The sequence below is a fragment of the Ambystoma mexicanum genome, chromosome 6q (assembly GCF_040938575.1).
Source record: "Ambystoma mexicanum isolate Mex_15411 chromosome 6q, UKY_AmexF1_1, whole genome shotgun sequence".
NCBI lineage: Eukaryota > Metazoa > Chordata > Amphibia > Caudata > Ambystomatidae > Ambystoma > Ambystoma mexicanum.
Window position 1 is genome coordinate 924,914,633 of NC_090937.1, and position 20,312 is coordinate 924,934,944.

Below are 20,312 nucleotides of genomic sequence, written 5' to 3' on the forward strand. Positions count from 1 at the left end.
AGGAGGCTCAGCATAAAAAGGTTTGAATACCACTTATCTAAAGCTTGCATTAAATATCTGATCAAATATTTTAATGATTTCCTAAAATGCAAATCATGGCTCCTACCATTCTGCAGCAGTGGAATAAGATCACACATCTTGTTTTGCATGACGAAATTGAAGCTATAAGAGCTACCTCTGTGGAAATAGCCACATGATCAATATCCAGAAAACAAGGACAAGAACTATACAGGTGTGAGAAATCCAGTATGGCCGGAGTCAGAGACAGAGCAGAAATACGTTTGTGGCACGATTTAGTGTAGGTTTAAGTCCAGGGATGCAAGATGGATGATGGGATTGATAATTAAGACAAATGGAATATGCTTCTACTAGGGCAGATCCACATTCCTGGAAAGAATCACATCCAAGCAAGGGCCCTGCCCTGGTCGTGTTCTGGAGCATCAATACGACCTAGGAACTTCTTACACTCAGTAACATGTGGAGCATGAACCTAGAAGCTAAAATCAACGTGTTCAGCTAGGTGGGGAATGGGGGGCACTTACGCCCCAGTTTGAAAAAACGAACGTTTAATAAATGCTCTCTACCCATCAGGCATTACCATTTCAGAGTGTTAATGACTTAATTGTCGACAAGCAACATATTTATGCCCTAGCACTCACACGGGCAAGAGGGAGGGGAGGGGGTAAAGTTGAAGATCTGTCATGTGGAGCAAGGATTGGAAGCTCAGCAGAGAAGCCACACGAGAGCAAAGTTTCTTCGATAGGGCATTGAAAAGGCTGCAGAGCAGCATAGAAGAGCCACTCTTGTATAATTGAGAAGTCAAGTGCGAGAGTGGCTCCTGGCTCATACTGTCTGAAATAAAAGTGCCTGGTTTGTTAGACATGCAAGAAATGTAGATAGGATCCTAGGAAGTGCCTTCCTGACTCAATATGGGTTTAAATAATGTCAGTTTGAGTAGTTGTGGAGATGGACTCCATGGAATTATTTAGATACAGCAACAATTCTCTGCACCAAGTAGGCATGGCCGTGATCTATAAAATGAATAGTTTGATAGGAATTCTTTGGTGGAAAATAAAGCTTAGTGTGCCACAGTGATCCTTACAGAAGCAGCAACAGAGCAGAGGACCAACCACCCACAGGGACGCTGGCCACCGAAACCAGCACACACAGGCCTTAACAGGGTGCACAAAGGCACGCACCAAGCAATGGGGAAGGTTGGCCGTGCTAACAAAGGAGAACAGGGAAATGTAGTTCCAAAAAGAACTTAAATGCTGATCTCTTAAAAAAGAACTCAGTGACGGCGATAGGACTGTGCTCCCGTAATGGGACGCTTTTTTTCTCAATTGAGTTCAGTTTCAGTTTCAATAAGCGATGAACACTAACCACGCCCATCCGTCACCCAATGAGTTTGATAGCAATGTAAATAATGCTACTTATTAGTGTGAAGGTAAATCGTGTGCAGACCGTTCCCTTCCACAATATCAACCAGTCACTCCAAAAACCATACAACAGAGCGCAGCTAAGAGCGAGCTTGAGATCAGGCCCAGGGAGGTCGTGTCAAAAGGCACCTACGCTTGGAAGAAGGCAGACATCATGAAATGGCTGCAGGCCGACCTCTCCCCTACACTGAATCGAATTAATCCAATTTCCAAGCTCTCACCTCTTCCAACAGCGCCACGCACGAAGGCCATTCCCAGGACTGAATTTTTTCCCCGCCCTACATATCAATCATGCTATTAGCTGTCTCGACCAATAACCACATCTGCCCCTCACCTGATTGTGTAGCCTCTAATTCAACACACGGGCACTGACGTAAATGACTCTAGCATTTTGTGTTGTTTTCACTCTATTACACCTCTCATATATTTGGACAGATTGCTATGCAGAGCACTCGACTTTTTTTCCCATCTCTTTACTCTGAAACCTCTTTGTGCTACCAAAGGGTGAATGGCTAAATGCTAAAATATAACCACCAATCACGCATTCCCTCTGTCAGGCTTTCAGAAGGAAGACATATCATGTGATATGATAGGTTATTTATAACGCACGGTTTCTAAGCTCGGACCCGGGGATCAAACCTGTGTTGCTCTGTGTGGTCTTGCTTCCAAGGCGAGCATGTTGCGCCTGAGCCCCTGGGCTATCCTCTGGAGATGCGTGACATTTAAGGGATTGTGAGCAGCATGTGTTCTCTATTACATATTAACAGTTATGGTGGAGACCTATTCGGGATGAATGTGGGAAGAAGATGATTTGCACGAAGCGTGTCCTATTCAGTCTCCCCTAGTTCCAAGCATTCAATCAGTGTTATAGAGCGGGAGGAAAAAGGAGAATGGTTCAGCATAAAACTAGCCTTTGCTGGTTTTTTATCCTGGGTAGTTTATGTCAGGTGGAGGCAGGGATGGAGACGGAACCAAAGTGGCCCTGGAAACATATTTCAGAATGTGCCCATATTACAGAGTGCAAGCATGCCCAACTCATCTAATTAGTGATTGGGGGTTCTTTCCACAAGAACACTTGGGACAAATGGGTCCAGATAGTGACATTTAAAATACGGTGTCTCTACATAGGGATTACAAAATATATAAACACGAAAAACGGACATTGCATTCTTTAAGAGTGAGGACCAACATACCCGAAGCTTTACTTGAAAGGGGTGTGGTGGATGAGGAAAGATAAAAGGAAGGGAAAAGAGTGCATGGAAGAGGGGGCAAGAGGGGCACACACTCAAGGTACACAAACAAAACAGAAATAAAGTGTAGAGGTGCACTCTTGTTGTTTGTGAAATAAGGTTTGTCAATGATTCAATGAAATTACCCTTTGTCCTATTGAAAGTTAGGTGCTCCTGAGTAGGTCTCGGCTAAAAGACCATAACAAAGTAGAACAAGAGAAAAGGTCCACCACTAACTCGGTGGACAAACACAGGGCACACTTATGTCTGACAGACGTCAGTGAATGTTACATCGATTTTAAAGCAAAAATAATATTTTATTTTATTTTAGTTGCTTTCCTTCAAGGCAACTATCTCTACTAAATTTGACATTTGTAACCTAAAGTGGTTAACATTTAACATACACTTTGTATGAGTAAATACATTGTGCATAACATAAGCAAATAAATTCAGCAATTTATAATCATTATGAGCAAACATAAAGATTTATGACATTAACATTATCTCAGTAAGAAACATGAGATTCAAATTCTCACAAAACAAATGTACGACGCGTTTCGGGACTAGCCCTTCTTCAGGTACAATTTTCAAGCTTTACTTTTCCTGTAGTTTAGAATAAAGATAAGAAAATATAGAGCTTGTGTTCAGTTGAAGAGTATATGTTGGATTTCGACAACAACCATTAAAGAATTCAAAAAATACACAACTGACCTGTGTTCATAGGGTGCCAATGATAACTGGACCAAATTAAGCGGGATCTAATGGCTGATAAGGTCTTCTAGATGTTAGTTTATTTATCGGACTGATACCTAGTAGAGAAACACATATTTACAAAAGCTAATCATGAGTCTTATATGTGCATAAACCGCGAGTGGGACCAAGTCGCTCTACAAAAGCGCTGGGTCCCACTCCACGGTTATTTCATCTGATTTTTCAAAAACATAGCATTCGGCTCACCGTGTTCCTATGTGATAGTTGATTCAGTATGGAGATTTCAGTGCAAAAAGCATCATTTGCAAATTGCGGCTACATCTCAATGATGGTATTGTCCACGTTTGCCTTCCGATATTATCCACAACACCGCTCTGTGAATGGTGACAGTGAATATTGATTACAATATTATCTCAACCGATCCTAGCTTGTATTAAGGCTACTTCGCCGTGCAGTTGTAACCGTTTGATATACGGCCAACTTACTTGTGTTTCTTGATATTCCACAGACGACTAGGAGTGAAAGTCGTCTTCGTAGCGCATTCACAATGTAACAGTAGACGTTCCACTGTCTAATCAAGCCCAGAGGGACCCCGTTTGTTCTTCCTTGTTACCGCACTCTTTCACGTACTTCTTTCGTATCCAGAGAAGATGCATAAGTGTTTTCGCTGTCTATTGGAGTAACGTTGTTGGCTGGGCAACCGTGAGGGTTGTTGGGTAATTAAAACCTAACTGCAAACCCTGTCGATGCAGGGCGCCATTTTGGAGTGTCATGCCGCATAACGCAACTCAATGTGTTGTAGATGTTCGATTGCATTAATCTTAATAACAAACACAATGAATTTGAGATTGTAAATTGCTGTAACCTAATACTACAAACTGGTAAGATTACACTCACAATAGTGGTTCTACAGTTTCAAATCTATGTCATTCATTGATTTACAGATGACAGCTCATGTCCCAATCAACGTTCATTCCTTTTGGGTACATTGATTCTAATTTGTCAATCCAGTATAGTTCACGCTGTAACAGAGTTTTTGCCAGATTGCCACCTCTCCTTGGTAGAGTTACCTGCTCCAAAATTATAAATTTAATTTGGGCAATAGTGTGAGATTATTTTAAGAAATGTTGTGCTACAGGTGAGCGTTCATTTTTGAGTCTGATATTGGACTTATGCTCAGACCAACAAGTTTTTGCTTTTCTCGTTGTCATCCCTATGTAAAAAATTCCGCAGGGACATTTAATGCCGTAGATGATGTTCTTTGATTCGCATGTGGTTGTATGACGTAACTGGATCTTGTTTCCCCTATGGGGATGATTCAAATATTCCCCTTTTATCAGATTGTTGCAATTGTTGCAATTATTGCAGGGCAGGGTCCCCTTGAAGTTCTGCTTAATTGTTCTTTTGGCTGCAAAATCCGCTTTAGTCAGATTGTCTTTGATTGACCTACTTTTACTGTATGCATCAGAGGCGGAGATGGAAAAAGTTCTGCCAATGTTGGATCTAATGATAAGATTTTCCAATGCTTTTTCACAATGTTCTTAATTTTCGCACTCTGATTCGAGTAAGTAGTCACAAATACCAGGTTTTCTGGTTTCTTCTTTTGATGTGATTTAAGAGCTTCCTGTTTTAGGATCTGTGTAGCTTTGGTTGCGCTTTCATCTATTGTTGTTCGATCATATCCTCTCTGTTTAAATTTTTTGGCCAAATCTTGAGACTTATTCCTATAATCAGTTTCATCTGAGATAATTCTGCGATATCTTAAGAATTGGCTCAACGGAATGCTTGAAATTGTGTTCCTTGGATGAAAACTTCTTGTGTGTAGCAAACTATTTCTGTCTGTTTCTTTTGTAAAAATCGTTGTGCATAAGTTCCCATTTTTAATGTAGACTCTTACGTCTAGAAAGTCAATCGATGTCCTACTCGTTTTTGAAGTGAATTTAATCATTGGGGCCATTGTGTCCATGAATCCAAAGAAGTCTTTTAGTTCTTCTGTTGAACCTTCCCAGATCCCAAAAAGGTCATCAATATATCTCACAAACATTTTCAAATGTTGGTTCCATTTACTGTTGTTGATCACATTTTATTCTTCTAAGTATGCCATATAGGTATTGGCATAAGTTGGCACCATGGAGGCCCCCATTGAAGTTCCGGAGATCTGGAAAAAAGTATCTTTTCTCAAACATGAAAAAGTTGTTATTCAGCACGATCTTCAATAGTTTCAAGACAAAAAGACAATCTGCAGGACATGTTTCTGACGTATTAAGAAGTAGCCGTTCCATACCTTCAAGACCTCCATGATGTGTGATGTTTGTGTAGAGGCTAGCTACGTCCATAGTGAACAGAATGCTGGTTGCTTCATTGAATTGAATGTTCTGTAATTTGATTAAAAATTCATTCGTATCTTTGATGAATGTTGGAAATGTGCGTGTCAGTGGCTGTACCACTCTGTCAATATATTGAGCCAGAGGTTCTAGCAAACTGTTAGTAGCAGCTATAATGGGTCTCCCTGGTGGATCCAACGGATTCTTGTGTATCTTTGGGAGGGTGTATATAACTGGCATAGATGGATGAAGGTTTGTAAGAAATTGTTTGGTTCGATGACTGATGAAATTTTCTGTTACTGCTTCTTCCAGCACTAGTGAAATAATACTGCACACAGCTTCAGTGGGGTCCGTGAAGACTTCTAAATATGTGTCTGAATCACGTAATTGATTTTCAATTTCCCTCTTGTATTTGATTGTGTCCATTATGACAAGAGCTCCGCCTTTATCGGCTGGTTTAATAGTTAATTCAGGATTACTCCACAAACTATCTAATACTTGTTGTTCTCTGTGTGAAAAGTTGGTATGAGATCTCTTCCGGAAGTTGATTTTGGATAAATCATTCAACACTTGTTTTTGAAATGAATCTAGAATGGTATTTTGAATCGGAGGTATGAAAGTGCTGGTTTGTCTCATTTCAATATATCCTGATTGGGTTGTCTGTGTTTCTTCAATTTCGTTGGATTCAAAGAAGACTTTGAGTTTCATTTTTCTTGCTAATTTAAAGAAACTGATCTTTTCTTTCAACAGGGCACTGTTGCATTGAGGTACAAATGACAAACCTTTCTGTAATGTCTGTTTCTCAAAATTAGTCAAAGTATGATTTGAGATATTAATAATTAAATTAAGAGTAATGTCTCTTTCCTTGGTAAGTTTCTTCTTTTTGCTTCTTTGAGTCGCGCCCGTTCTAAAAAAGACGTTGGAGTTGGTAAAAATTGTACTTGATGTACTTGCAACTTGTGAGTCGACTACAAGGTTCGACAACGGTTCTGAAACTCGAGTATCCGCTTCTCCACTTGAGGCGTCTGATGATGTATTTTCTGGGTTTTGAGGCCTTTTGTTTCTTGGATACGAAGGACCGCCCGTCTTGGACTGATCTCTTTGATGATAGTACTCTTTCCAACTGTACACAATGTCCAATTTATAATCAAGAGTATCTCACCTGAATTTCGGAATTTTCTTAGATTCCAATTCACTTTTGTAGGTGTCTAATTTAGAGTTTGTTTCTTCTAATAGCAAAGTTAATTCTTCCTTTGTGATAAAAGTTGACAACTGAGTTTTAATGATTTCTAATTCGCCATCAATCGATTTAAGAGATTTCAAAAGTTCTTCTATTGTGACAATAATCAAATCCAAAGAACATTTGTTAAGAATCTTCCTCCATCTTTTAACGAACTCTGGGCTATCTTTACAAAGTGTTGGTTCCAAATCAATGCGTAACCCTCTGGGAATCCTTTGAGCTCTATAGTTTTGGGATAGGGTGGTAGCATGGAGTTTTTGACTGATTTCTCTTCTGATCAGTCATTCTAGTTGAGTAACTAATTCTTCCGGTTTATTGGCTGTGCCCAAGTCACTGTCAGTAGATTTTATTAAATTCAAAATTCTCAATGCTTCTTCATCAGTGAAGCCTAGTGTTTCAGCTCTATTGGTGGTAAGGGATTCGATTTTAGAAAATGACATGCCTCAAGGTGTTAAATAAATAGGTGCAACCTCTAAAGTTGAAATAGCCTAAACACAAAGACAGAAATGAAGTGTAGAGGTGCACTCTTGTTGTTTGTGAAATAAGGTTTGTCAATGATTCAATGAAATTACCCTTTGTCCTATTGAAAGTTAGGTGCTCCTGAGTAGGTCTCGGCTAAAAGACCATAACAAAGTAGAACAAGAGAAAAGGTCCACCACTAACTCGGTGGACAAACACAGGGCACACTTATGTCTGACAGACGTCAGTGAATGTTACATCGATTTTAAAGCAAAAATAATATTTTATTTTATTTTTTTTTAGTTGCTTTCCTTCAAGACAACTATCTCTACTAAATTTGACATTTGTAACCTAAAGTGGTTAACATTTAACATACACTTTGTATGAGTAAATACATTGTGCATAACATAAGCAAAGAAATTCAGCAATTTATACACATTATGAGCAAACATAAAGATTTATGACATTAACATTATCTCAGTAAGAAACATGAGATTCAAATTCTCACAAAACAAATGTACGACGCGTTTCGGGACTAGCCCTTCTTCAGGTACAATTTTCAAGCTTTACTTTTCCTGTAGTTTAGAACAAAGATAAGAAAATATAGGGGTTGTGTTCAGTTGAAGAGTATATGTTGGATTTCGACAACAACCATTAAAGAATTCAAAAAATGAACACTCACTTGTAGCACAACATTTCTTAAAAGAATCTCACACTATTGCCCAAATTGAATTCATAATTTTGGAGCAGGTAACTCTACCAAGGAGAGGTGGCAATCTGGCAAAAACTCTGTTACAGTGTGAACTATACTGGATTGACAAATTAGAATCAATGTACCCAAAAGGAATGAACGTTGATTGGGACATGAGCTGTCATCTGTAAATCAATGAATGACATACATTTGAAACTGTAGAACCACTATTGTGAGTGTAATCTTACCAGTTTGTAGTATTAGGTTACAGCAATTTACAATCTCGAATTCAGTGTGTTTGTTATTAAGATTAATGCAATCGAACACCTACAACACATTGAGTTGCGTTATGCGGCATGACACTCCAAAATGGCGCCCTGCATCGACAGGGTTTGCAGTTAGGTTTTAATTACCCAACAACCCTCACTGTTGCCCAGCCAACAACGTTACTCCAATAGACAGCGAAAACACGTATGCGTCTTCTCCGGATACGAAAGAAGTACGTGAAAGAGTGCGGTAACAAGGAAGAACAAACGGGGTCCCTCTGGGCTTCATTAGACAGTGGAACGTCTACTGTTACATCGTGAACACGCCACGAAGATGACTTTCACTCCTAGTCGTCTGTGGATTATCAAGAAACACAAGTAAGTTGGCCGTATATCAAAAGGTTACAACTGCACGGCGAAGTAGCCTTAATACAAGCTAGGATCGGTTGAGATAATATTGTAATCAATATTCACTGTCACCAATCACAGAGCGGTGTTGTGGATAATATCGGAAGGCAAACGTGGACAATACCATCATTGAGATGTAGCCGAAATTTGCAAATGATGCTTTTTGCACTGAAATCTCCATACTGAATCAACTATCACATAGGAACACGGTGAGCCGAATGCTATGTTTTTGAAAAATCAGATGAAATAACCGTGGAGTGGGACCAAGCGCTTTTGTAGAGCGACTTGGTCCCACTCGCGGTTTATGCACATATAAGACTCATGATTAGCTTTTGTAAATATGTATTTCTCTACTGTGTATCAGTCCGATAAATAAAGTAACATCTAGAAGACCTTATCAGCCATTAGATCCCGCTTAATTTGGTCCAGTTATCATTGGCACCCTATGAACACAGGTCAGTTGTGTATTTTTTGAATTCTTTAATGGTTGTTGTTGAAATCCGACATATACTCTTCAACTGAACACAAGCCCTATATTTTCTTATCTTTATTCTAAACTACAGGAAAAGTAAAGCTTGAAAATTGTACCTGAAGAAGGGCTAGTCCCGAAACGCGTTGTACATTTGTTTTGTGAGAATTTGAATCTCATGTTTCTTACTGAGATAATGTTAATGTCATAAATCTTTATGTTTGCTCATAATGATTATAAATTGCTGAATTTCTTTGCTTATGTTATGCACAATGTATTTACTCATACAAAGTGTATGTTAAATGTTAACCACTTTAGGTTACAAATGTCAAATTTAGTAGAGATAGTTGTCTTGAAGGAAAGCCACTAAAATAAAATAAAATAAAATAAAATATTATTTTTGCTTTAAAATCGATGTAACATTCACTGACGTCTGTCAGACATAAGTGTGCCCTGTGTTTGTCCACCGAGTTAGTGGTGGACCTTTTCTCTTGTTCTACACAAACAAAACAGGCCTAGGGTGCAGAGACCCACCAGGAAATGTCCAGAGCGCCCTTTAGGCCAATCCATCAATAGGTGCAGCAGGGACATGGCACATGAAGGGGATCCTGGGGGCTAGCACGTAGTCCATCAGAAACCTTTGAAAACACAGCTGTCGTAGGGTTACATTTTGGCACCTTTTGACACACTCTGCTGTACAACGAGATAAATTCTGTTATCTCATTGCAGCTGGGCATCATCAACCACTAGACTTATTTCCTGACATCCAATGTGAATGCTAATTATTTTATACTAGCCTCCTACAGGTTTTACACGAGAACATTATCTTTTTTTTAGATTCACAGAATCCAAAATATAGCGGACCTAGCTTTGAGTAGCAACAGCACGCTTTACAGAGGTATACACCAATACAGATACACCAACTGTGAAAGCTCCTGAAACATGGTTTCCGGTAACAGGAGCCTATTGATTACTCCTGCACATCACCAGTGTTACTGAGCATTACATAACATTAACATCCAAAGAGGTTTGAAAATGACACTTTTTCAGTGAAATGACATGCAGGATTTAGAAGGCAAACATTGGGTCTCATTACAAGTCTGGCAGTAACCTGCCGGTGCTACTCGTACCATTGTTTCGACAGCCTGAGATTCCGGTGGCATCGGGACATTACAAGTCCCAGCAGCCCAGGATATCAGGTGGCAGAAAGTGTAAGTCCCCATTCCCATGGAATCCAAAAGGACTCCATGGGAATGGGGACACAGAAGCACTGGCATCGTTGCTCAGACCTGCTGGGTGCAACGCCCCCCACCTGCAGAGTTGTAGTATGGCGGTCCGGAAAGGGTGCTGGTATGTTGCGAACGGCACCCTTATTTCCAGACCGCAACACTTGTAATGAGGTCCATTATGTGCTTGGACTAGGAAGGGCAGAGTTTAAAAAATCAATTTTTGCAAAATCAGGAATCCATCCAATGGACTTCAGCCGTGTACTTTCCTCTGCTGCATGATGCGTCGGTGTATTATTAGGTATATTACTTATCCCAGGGCATTCTTTTCTTTGTGCATGTGGGGCATGTGCACAGTATTCCTGTGTGGATGAGCACCAATGCTTTATTATATAACTTGGCTTACCTTACTTATCAAACAAAATTACACGTTCAATAGGAGCCAGTGTTGAAAACTACAGACCTATTCGAAGATGCACTCAACCATGCAAAATAACATGCATGGATAATGTACCCACTGATAAAACTGAACCCTTCTTTGCAATACATTGTAATTTGGTTGCACTCTGATTTGCCCTCAACGTCCCTTCGCTTATTTCTCATCTATATCCTTCCATCTCTCTTCCTCTACACACCCGATGTTGAGGTTGATTGACTGTAGACCAGGAGACGCTTCAACAACTGGAACACGTTGTTAGAAAACTTTTCCAAAAAAGTGTTCCTTGGACAGTTTAAAAAAAAAAAAAATACAATGCAACACACACAGCAATGGAGGACACGATGTTCACCTACCCAGGCGCTCACGCATCTGCCACACGTGGTGATTTTGAAGTCCCCATAAAGATCCTTGATGGCTCCAGTGGTAAAGAATCCCTCCACCATCAACAGGATTCCGTAGACGAAGAAAGCGGCGGCCAGCCCGTAGATGACATATTTGAAGATATCAATCCTTGAAAAAAAAATAACAAAAGCCATTTATTAGATAATGGTCATCAGAAATACCTCCCCAGCCTCCCATTTCCAGGTACACTGAAATTCTGTTTTTAAATGACGGGGAAACCACAGCGGGCTACTTGCATCACTGCAGTTTTTTAGGGGGAACACTCCTTTCACTAACTCTGTGATACAAGCCAAGCATGATACATGGTAACTATCTCGGTTTTCTCTCTGTCTCTGCCCTCTTTCTCTCACCATATCTCTCGTCTCTTATCTGTCTCACTTGCTTCTTGCACCCTCTTTCATTCTTTCTCTCTCTCTCTCTCTCTCTCACCCACACACACAATCCAGTAATTGCCCAAAAATCCCTCGCCATATGGAGGGGCTATTAGTCTCTATTTAGCCACCTTGCGAGGCAGCTCATGAAACAGAATGAACCATACACTGCGCACTGAATAAGACCACGCGAGAAACAGATGCAATAAAGATCATTTTGTCTGTACCTGGTTTTACTTCAACCATGAGGCTCGACCACAATTTCAAGAGGCGCTAAAACTCATCTTTTGATGCTGGCTTTCTTTTTCCCATGCGCTCCTCCTGCACCTTGCGGGGTCAACGGGTGTCTAACTTCTAGCATGGGTTTCCTAGTTCGTACTCCTACAGAGTTGGTTGACAAATGATGTTCCCTTAAAGTACTGCATGATGTTTCTCATCCTCATTGCATGCCCAAAACAGAACACGTAAGGACTCAGATTACCAAACAACTTTTGACAATTGTTGCCACGTCTCACTCGATCGTGGCCGGTTCCACCACGTTGTCCAAAGTTCCTAAATCCTTGACTCTATATGGATGCTCTTCTTGCAACAACTTCCCTTATCTGAATGTACCAAGGACTGTGATTGGCCAGGCCTGAAGTAGTCTTCCCATTTCTATTTGTGACCCTTCTCCCTCGCCTTGGAGTGCCACTAACCAGGTGGCACCTTACCAATTAACAATATACAAAGAAGTTGGCCACCTTGCAATATTTAAAACCTCATATTTATTAGGAGAATGTAAAGTTCAGTGGGTGGTGTGGGGGAGTAGGGTCATGAGAATCTCTGAGCTGAAGGGCGCTTGTCGAAAAACCATAAGAAATAATAATTATTTTAGAAGCTGCTCACCAGAGCAATTAGTTCATACAAACACTGTTTCAAAAGCATTACAAACAGATAGCAACCCAACACAATATATTGAAGATCTGCAGGTTGCCATGCTGAATTGGTGTTGCCAGGCAACTGAAGCTCTGAGTGCAGAAAGGACCTATCCCCAGATTGAATGTTTCAAAGGAAAATAAAGTGAAGCAACTAAAAAGAATAAGCACTGCAGATGCTTGGAACAAGGCTATTTGAAGAATGTCACTGGAATCACTGCTTGCAGCCGCTGGAATAATGAGGTTTGCACACAGATGGTATCAAAATTCAAAGGTTCACAGGGATGTATCAAATTGTAAGTCAATGAAAGAAAAGATATTCAGCGCAAAAATCTGCCACATTTCTGCCAAAATATCAAATAGTCTCACCGTGCTCACCATCACAGAAAATTGTGTTGGCTACTGGCCCATAAACAGAAGATCAGAATTACCCAAATGATCGAATCTGCAGCAGTTCTTGAAATTCTGCCAATCAATTATGCATTTCCATGAAATCAAAAAATGGGGACATATAAACTATTCCCAAATACAGGTATTGGCAATATTCCACTACTTATCCATGCAAGGTATTGGCAATATTCCACTACTTATCCATGCAAGGTATTGGCAATATTCCACTACTTATCCACAATCCGAAAATGTCTAGATAGTCCAGGAGCTATAGCCCTCAGCTGACCCTGACGGGAGGGCAGGTAGGGAATAAGGTGTGTTACATAAAACAAATCATATATATGTCCCGATATGTGCAGTGTTTGAGAATCACGCCAGGCATTTACACCGCTTGATACATAGATATGCAATTTGATGATGGTGTCAATAAAGAAGGAAGGAGATAGGACAGGGATGTAGAGGGAGGTGTTTGTTGGGGAAGAGACCGTTTTTTCTGTTTGTTTTCAAAATGTCTGTTCCACGGGCGTAGGTTTTCATAATGCATACTAATTTGAAACAGATGCAGGTCAGGGGGGATAACTAATAGCGAACTTCGAGAGTGGGCGTAATATGCTCATGCTTGATCTAAATGGAGCTAGGACATGGAAGATGGTTGGCTCAGGAACAATGAGCACAGCATGCCCCGTCCATATGGGGGAGGATGAGGGCCTCCACTATTAGACAGAAGTTGCTTGTTGACAGGAGTAGTTTGACCCTTCATAAGGGGTAGCTTGACCCTTCAGAAGGGGTTCATTTGGTATGTTTCTGGCTGGCACTGCCAATGTATCATGAGTAAATGGAGTGTGGACCTTGTGAGTAGTCGCAGAGAGGTCTAAGAGGAAGAAGGGTTGTTCTGGTCTATAAACCTCTGAAATAATGGTGGCAATTTCAGCACTGAATTTCCATCGGAAGCTGAAAGATGATGTGCACACTCAGTTCTCATCGCTGGATCACCAATTTCACTGAATTTCTATTTCCTAAAGCCTCAAGGGAGTTCTGAAGTATAGCATGATGTTAGTAGTTGTCGGTATCCGGGACGCAGTTTTGGCCCTTGCATAGAGGGTGTGGTGCTTGTCTGCATGGTGGGGGATTGTGTCCTTACTGGTGTCTGGGACCTGGGCCATTGTAGAGGTATGTTAAATGCTCTTATTTCATTGTATATCAATGCCTGTCCTGCAAGCTGGCTGTTTTGGAGCTTCCCAAGCTATCATGGCTGCTATTAAAAAGGACTTCCTGCTAAAAGGAAGGTGTGCTGCAACACTGCTCATTATTTCCGTGACTGCTGTTGCACTCCCGATCACTTGGTTTTGCTTTGAACCTGCTGGAGTCTGACCGCTGGGCTGGTCTGCAAAACCTAACTTTTAAAGCTATGGCACAGTGCGTTATAGGCAGTGTGAGCCGTATCCCCTAGAAGAGGTCTATACCAATGTTCACAGAACAATAGGAAGCGTTGTTCTTTGCCGGAATGCAAATTGATTGTTATCCAATAATGCAAAAAATCAGACGGCATGGTAATTAAATACACAGACCACGTTCACATCTTTCTATGGTTTTTCAGAAGTAACTGATTGGTGGCTGGTACCACAACATAAACGGCCAACGGTTTTGTGAGACTCCACCGGGAATGCATGTAAGACTTTATTTTTGATAGGAATGCCAATGCACTTCTATAGAGACACTTTTTCTCATTACTTTATAAAGCATGCATGCATTGTCGTAGATGTGCTTTGCCAACTACATTATTCACACAGTGCTTCCAAGATAATGTGCCAAATTAGTCCAGGTTAATGCTGTTCACATTCTTCAGTGAATGTGCGATCAGAGGAGGTGGAAGTAGGTTAATGCATTTGTTGACTGCTTTCAGGGAGACATTTTTATGGCTCCAGCTTCACAGATGGCTTGATACAATATTCATATTTTGAAAGATGAGCTTGTGTGCAGTGAATTTTTTTTCTTTTTTTTATCGTTCAGGATAGAGTGTCAGACGTTTTCCATTTCCTAATAAATATCACCCACTATGCTCTCCACATGAAAGGTCCTGAATTCCTCCAAAACAAACTCTCTCACGACCAACCCAACAGAATCATCAGATCTGGCACTGCACACCTCCTGGTGGTTCCCCCATTCCATTTCACCAGACTAGGTGGATCATCTTTCTCTATTCAAGCACCCACATCTGGAACTCCCTCCCTTTCAAGCTCTGCTTCCAAGAGGACCACTCACCTTCTGGAAGGCCCTCCAAATTCGGCATTTCCCTCCTGCAACCTGAATTTCCCTGAATCGACTCTAGTGACCAGAGAACACTCGCACTCCATGGCCCAACCAGGGCGCTCCCGTCTAGGCGACCAGCAGGGGTTGGGGGAGGTTATCAGGGACAACTCTCATCCACAGCTCACCCATTCTCCTGTGGGAGGCTCCATCTAGGCATCGAAATCAATTGACAGCAACGGTGAGGTAAGTCACAAGACGACGCCCTAACTCTCATTGTCAGTGGTTGCATGCAGCAAGGCGAACGTTAAGGTACATACACTGTGTTCTTTAAATTTGATTGTCATTGTGCAACTAGCGTACCAACACTATATTATTGAAGAATGTAGGCAGGCACGAACCAAGTGGATGAAGAATACATCATGTGCTACTACGTACCTGTGTAAAGTAGACAAGCTTTATCCCCAGGTCTTTGCCAACTGCAGCATGTAGCCAGGCTCATATCAAGGTGAATGAAGCATACAGCCAATGTGTTGATTCTAGTTACCCATGTACAGTAGCCATCAATTCATCCCAGATCCTTTCGGAATGCAGCCACTATATTACTTGTGGAGGAACTCAGAATGTAGCCATTGCACTGAACTAGGTGAACTCAGAATGGTCCTCCATGGAATTGAAGCTAATTGTACCATCTAGCACGGATACTGAACCTAGGGAAATGAAGAATGTTAGCTAAGCTTGGATCTCGAAGAATGTAGAATATATCCAGTTATTTAATCTAGAGGAACGTTTATGGCACTGATCGTAGGAGCATATAAAACGTAGCTCTATACTATAACTAGTTGATTTAGAGTTTAGGCATCACATCAATTCTGGGTCACTGCTTCAAATGTAGACAATACATTTAACCTCTTACTCTCCATGCATAGGGAAACTAGCTGAAGGTACAGATGCACACCTTCATGCATCTGTCATCATACACCACTTGAAGACACTTCGCACAACTCCTCTGCCATAAGAATGCAGCTACCGTTCACAACAAAACTTCAATATGTAGATGCACATATAACCTCTATCTCACTCACACCCTCTAGACCACTTCACCACCCATCCACATTCCAGATTGCCATGGGTGGCTAGCAGGTACTTGGCCATCCCTCATATCTTAAGCACTGGCCAATACGCACACAAGCATACTAACACCTCCTCAAATTTCTTCCCATACCCGGACTCCGGTCCCCCAGGGGGTGTTCAACCTACAGTGTGTTGAGACCATACTAATGGTGAAAGGCGCTAAACAAATTATACACTACTACTACTAATGTCTTGTGTGCATCTGGTTGCACATGTTGTTTGGTGCAGCAGGATGCACAAGTGTCATAGAGAGTGTGGACTGTAGTGTGGTATGTATCATTTCAGTAGCTTGGTGAGGGTGATGATGACAGGGTTGCCACATGTTTTGTGGTGTATGGTGGATGCTACATTTGACATGTAGGGAGAGGGAAGGATGAAGGTGGAGGCTCCTGACCCCTGACCTGCTGAATGGCCCTGAAGAGTAGAGGTATTGGAGCAAAAGTGTTAAAATGCTTATGTATGAGTGGCCGCATTTATTTGTGTGTTTCTGTTGTTTGAATGTGGGTGCAATCATATGTTAGTTATCATATGCAGTGGAGTGCATGTGTTTTCATGAGAATGAGTGAATGGAAATGCAGGGCAATGCATGTGTGTGCATGAGTGTGAGCGAATTTGGGTTGTATGGGGATAGGCTGGAAGAGTTTATAAAACCCAAACAGAAATCTTAATAAGTTTCCATTTGGATACTGGCGTACACTGAGGCAGCCAGTATGGACATTTTTATGACAGTAGAATTGCCATGATGGGCAAATGCAAAATGATGAGTATTCTTATATGAAGGCCCTACCCTACATTGAAGCAACCAGTACAGACTTGTTTTCTTACAGTGGCATGATATGATACGATATGATAGGTTATTTATAATGCGCTTAATACCCTGAGGTTTCTAAGCGCGGACCCTGGTATCGAACCTGTGTTGCTCTATGTCGTCTTGCTTCTAAGGCGAGCACATTGCCGCTGAACTATCCTCCTGAGGCATATCATGTTCACTGGTATAATGAGCAAAACCAAAATGGATAATGGCCTAGATTGATGCAGCCAGTTCGAGATGGTTCCTTACAATAGGCATAAAATTGTTACTAGCATTATGGACAAAGCCAGCATGATTAGAGCTCTTACGTGGGGTATGGATTTTCCCTCTTACATTGGTGTAGCTAGTATGGGCATGTGTTCCTACAGGTGCATAGCAACTTAACTGGCATCATGGGCAAAGGCAAAGGGACTGTTGATGCGTGGGGATACTGCCCCAATTGCAATGCATTTTGCCTAGCATTATAGGCAAAGCCAGTGGGATACTGGCCTACATTGGTACATCCAGTTTGGGCATGTTTTCTTACAGTGGGTTAAGATTTGTTATGCCATTATGGGCAAATCCAGCATGATGAGTGTTGGTAGATTTATATATGGTCCTACATTGGAGCAGCCAGTTCTCACAGGGTTCTTATATGGTGCATACCATTTCGTATAGGCATTATTGGCAATGTCAGCATGCTGTGTGTTCTTACATGGGGAATGGATACAGGCATAAATTGGTGCAGCCAGAATGGGCAGGTCTTCTTACAAAAGCATGCCATTGTTATGCGATTATGGGAAAATCCAAGATGATGAGTGTTCTTATGTGGGGATACTGGACTCCAATGGTTGCTGTCAGTAGGGGAGAAGTTTTCATATAATGGCATGACGTTTTTACTGGAAACATTGGGAAATAGCAACAATGAGGAATGTTCTTATGTGGAGATACTGGCCTATATCAACACATCCAGCATGGAGATGATTTCTTATAGTAGTATGACATTTTATATTAACCAAGATGATAAGTGTTCTTATATATGGATACTGATCTATATTGGTGCAACCCGCATGCACATGCTTTCTTTTAGTACCATTACTGCCATTATGGGCAAATCAAACAAGAGTATGTTTTCACATGGGGATTTTGGCCTTTCTAGCAGAACCAACAAGGACACGTTTCCTTATAGAATCTTCATGGTGAAAAACAGGTTGTAAACTGTGTGGCATTTTAATCCACGTAGTCACTGAAGGTGTGCAGTAAAGTGAAACATTTAACACACTGCTTACAAACAAATTGTGGGGGATAACCCCACCCCTCTCAGTTATCTCCTTGATTGGTTAGGACTCCCTTGCTATGCTCAATCGCTCACGTACCTTCATGAAAATGTTTTAACTCCTTTAAATAAAAAAGAAATCCACTACCACCACTGTCAGAATGGAATGCAGTGGATTGGAAAAAGTGAGATTCATAATTTAAAGCAGGGGTAGAAATAGCATTCGATACATTCTTAATAAGAATATAGCCAACATGGCAGACCCGCTCCACCAATTTGATTGCTCAAAAGCAGATTTTTTACGGACTATTAATCCCAATGGACGCACAGACTGATGCAAAAACTGCACTCACAGTACTGCTTTACTGGTTAAAGACGCCTACCCAAAACGCTGGCTACCCACAACCTCTACAGCACTCTGCTGCTCTAGAGCTAAGTCTGTACTTAAAGCAATACAATAATTACAATTAATTGCTAGAAGTACGTGGTCCAAGCAACCTGACCGCTATTCAACCCCACTCCATCACCTTCTTTACTGTCCTGTCCACTCCCTCTCCACTAGCTACATAATCCTATTAGTCCAAATGGTACACTCAGATGTTCCCTTTCTGCACCCCATTGAAAACATGCATTCCCCTTATCTTGTATACCACTGAGGAAATGGAAGAGGGGCTTTGCTCTTGCTGGATCTCTTGTAGCCATGTCTTTGGTGTCCATCTTAACTTTAGTCTATTTTGTATAGCAAATATTGCTTAAACATTTACTGCTACACATGTTTACTCGAAAAAAGGAATCAGCCTTAGCAGTAACACCACAGATGTCATGCCGAGGTTTCTCACACTAATAAATGACACAGGGGGCTGACCACTCTTATTTCTCTTTATTTACTTTAAGTCTTTGGTGAAGGCCTTTGCTTTGCTGAAGCCTATCACCTTTGGCTAGAAGGTCATTATGTGCTGGGTTAGCGCTGCCAGTAACACTGTAACCAAATTACTGGCTTGAAAGATTGGTAATCTTACTATTGTTGGGCAATAAAGCAAAATAGTCTCACAACAGAGCTGACAATATTAGGCATAATGGACTCATTACGAGTATGGCGGTGCAGAAAACAATTGGCGGTAACGGATTTGCTGCCACATTTCCCGCTCCACCATACTACGAGTATGGCCCTGGAGTGGGGGATTTACCTCCAGCATCATGCTGCATGGAAATTCTCCCACTTTCTGTTGAAAATCAGCAAAATCAGCAGAATTGCCACAGCAGTAATTTTGCTGCCAGTGATTCTGCCAAAAATGCCCTATAGACTCCAATGGAAACTCAAATAATGAGGATTAACTCTGCCACTGCCACTTGTAATCCGGTGGTAATTCTGCCAGACCAAGTAACTCCATTGGGGTGTATTCCGGTAGATTTACTGCTGGAATACCGCCCAACTCGTAATGTCCCCACATTTTCATTAAAGCTATCAAATGGCTTGTACAGCTTAGTTTAAAAAAAAATAGACTTTTACTAGTGAAAAGTGTCACGTGCACATTAAGGCAAAACAACAACTACTTCAAAAAGTTGCTAATTGGACTCATTATATATGAGCTAAAGTGCATGCTAGCATGCATTATAAGGATTTTGCAAATCACTGACAGGCCGATTCATGGAATAATTAGCGCGGCGCAAGTGGGCAAAAACGTGCGAATCGCAGTGGAATAGCGAAAATCGCAGTGCAATTGCGAAAATCGCACGAAAAGCAGCGCACGTCGATTCATGGAAGGCCGTGCGCGAGAAAACCAGCGTATGTGCGATAAAAAAGTGCGCGGCGCACGTTGGCGCACAGGCCATCTAACAGCGTGCGCCAGGTCACAGCGAAAATCGCACAGGCCACAGCGAAATTCG

The 20,312-nt window shown here is 41.3% G+C and overlaps 1 protein-coding gene across 1 annotated transcript in view; it reads right to left on the reverse strand.

Moving 5' to 3' along the window:
- Positions 1 to 20,312, reverse strand: part of GPM6A (glycoprotein M6A) — a 726,200-nt gene that overhangs the window by 234,099 nt on the left and 471,789 nt on the right. Inside the window, exon 3 of the mRNA XM_069631438.1 lies at positions 11,255 to 11,411. Within this exon, the coding sequence (XP_069487539.1) occupies positions 11,255 to 11,411 (157 nt within the window). The remainder of the gene's footprint in view (positions 1 to 11,254; positions 11,412 to 20,312) is intronic.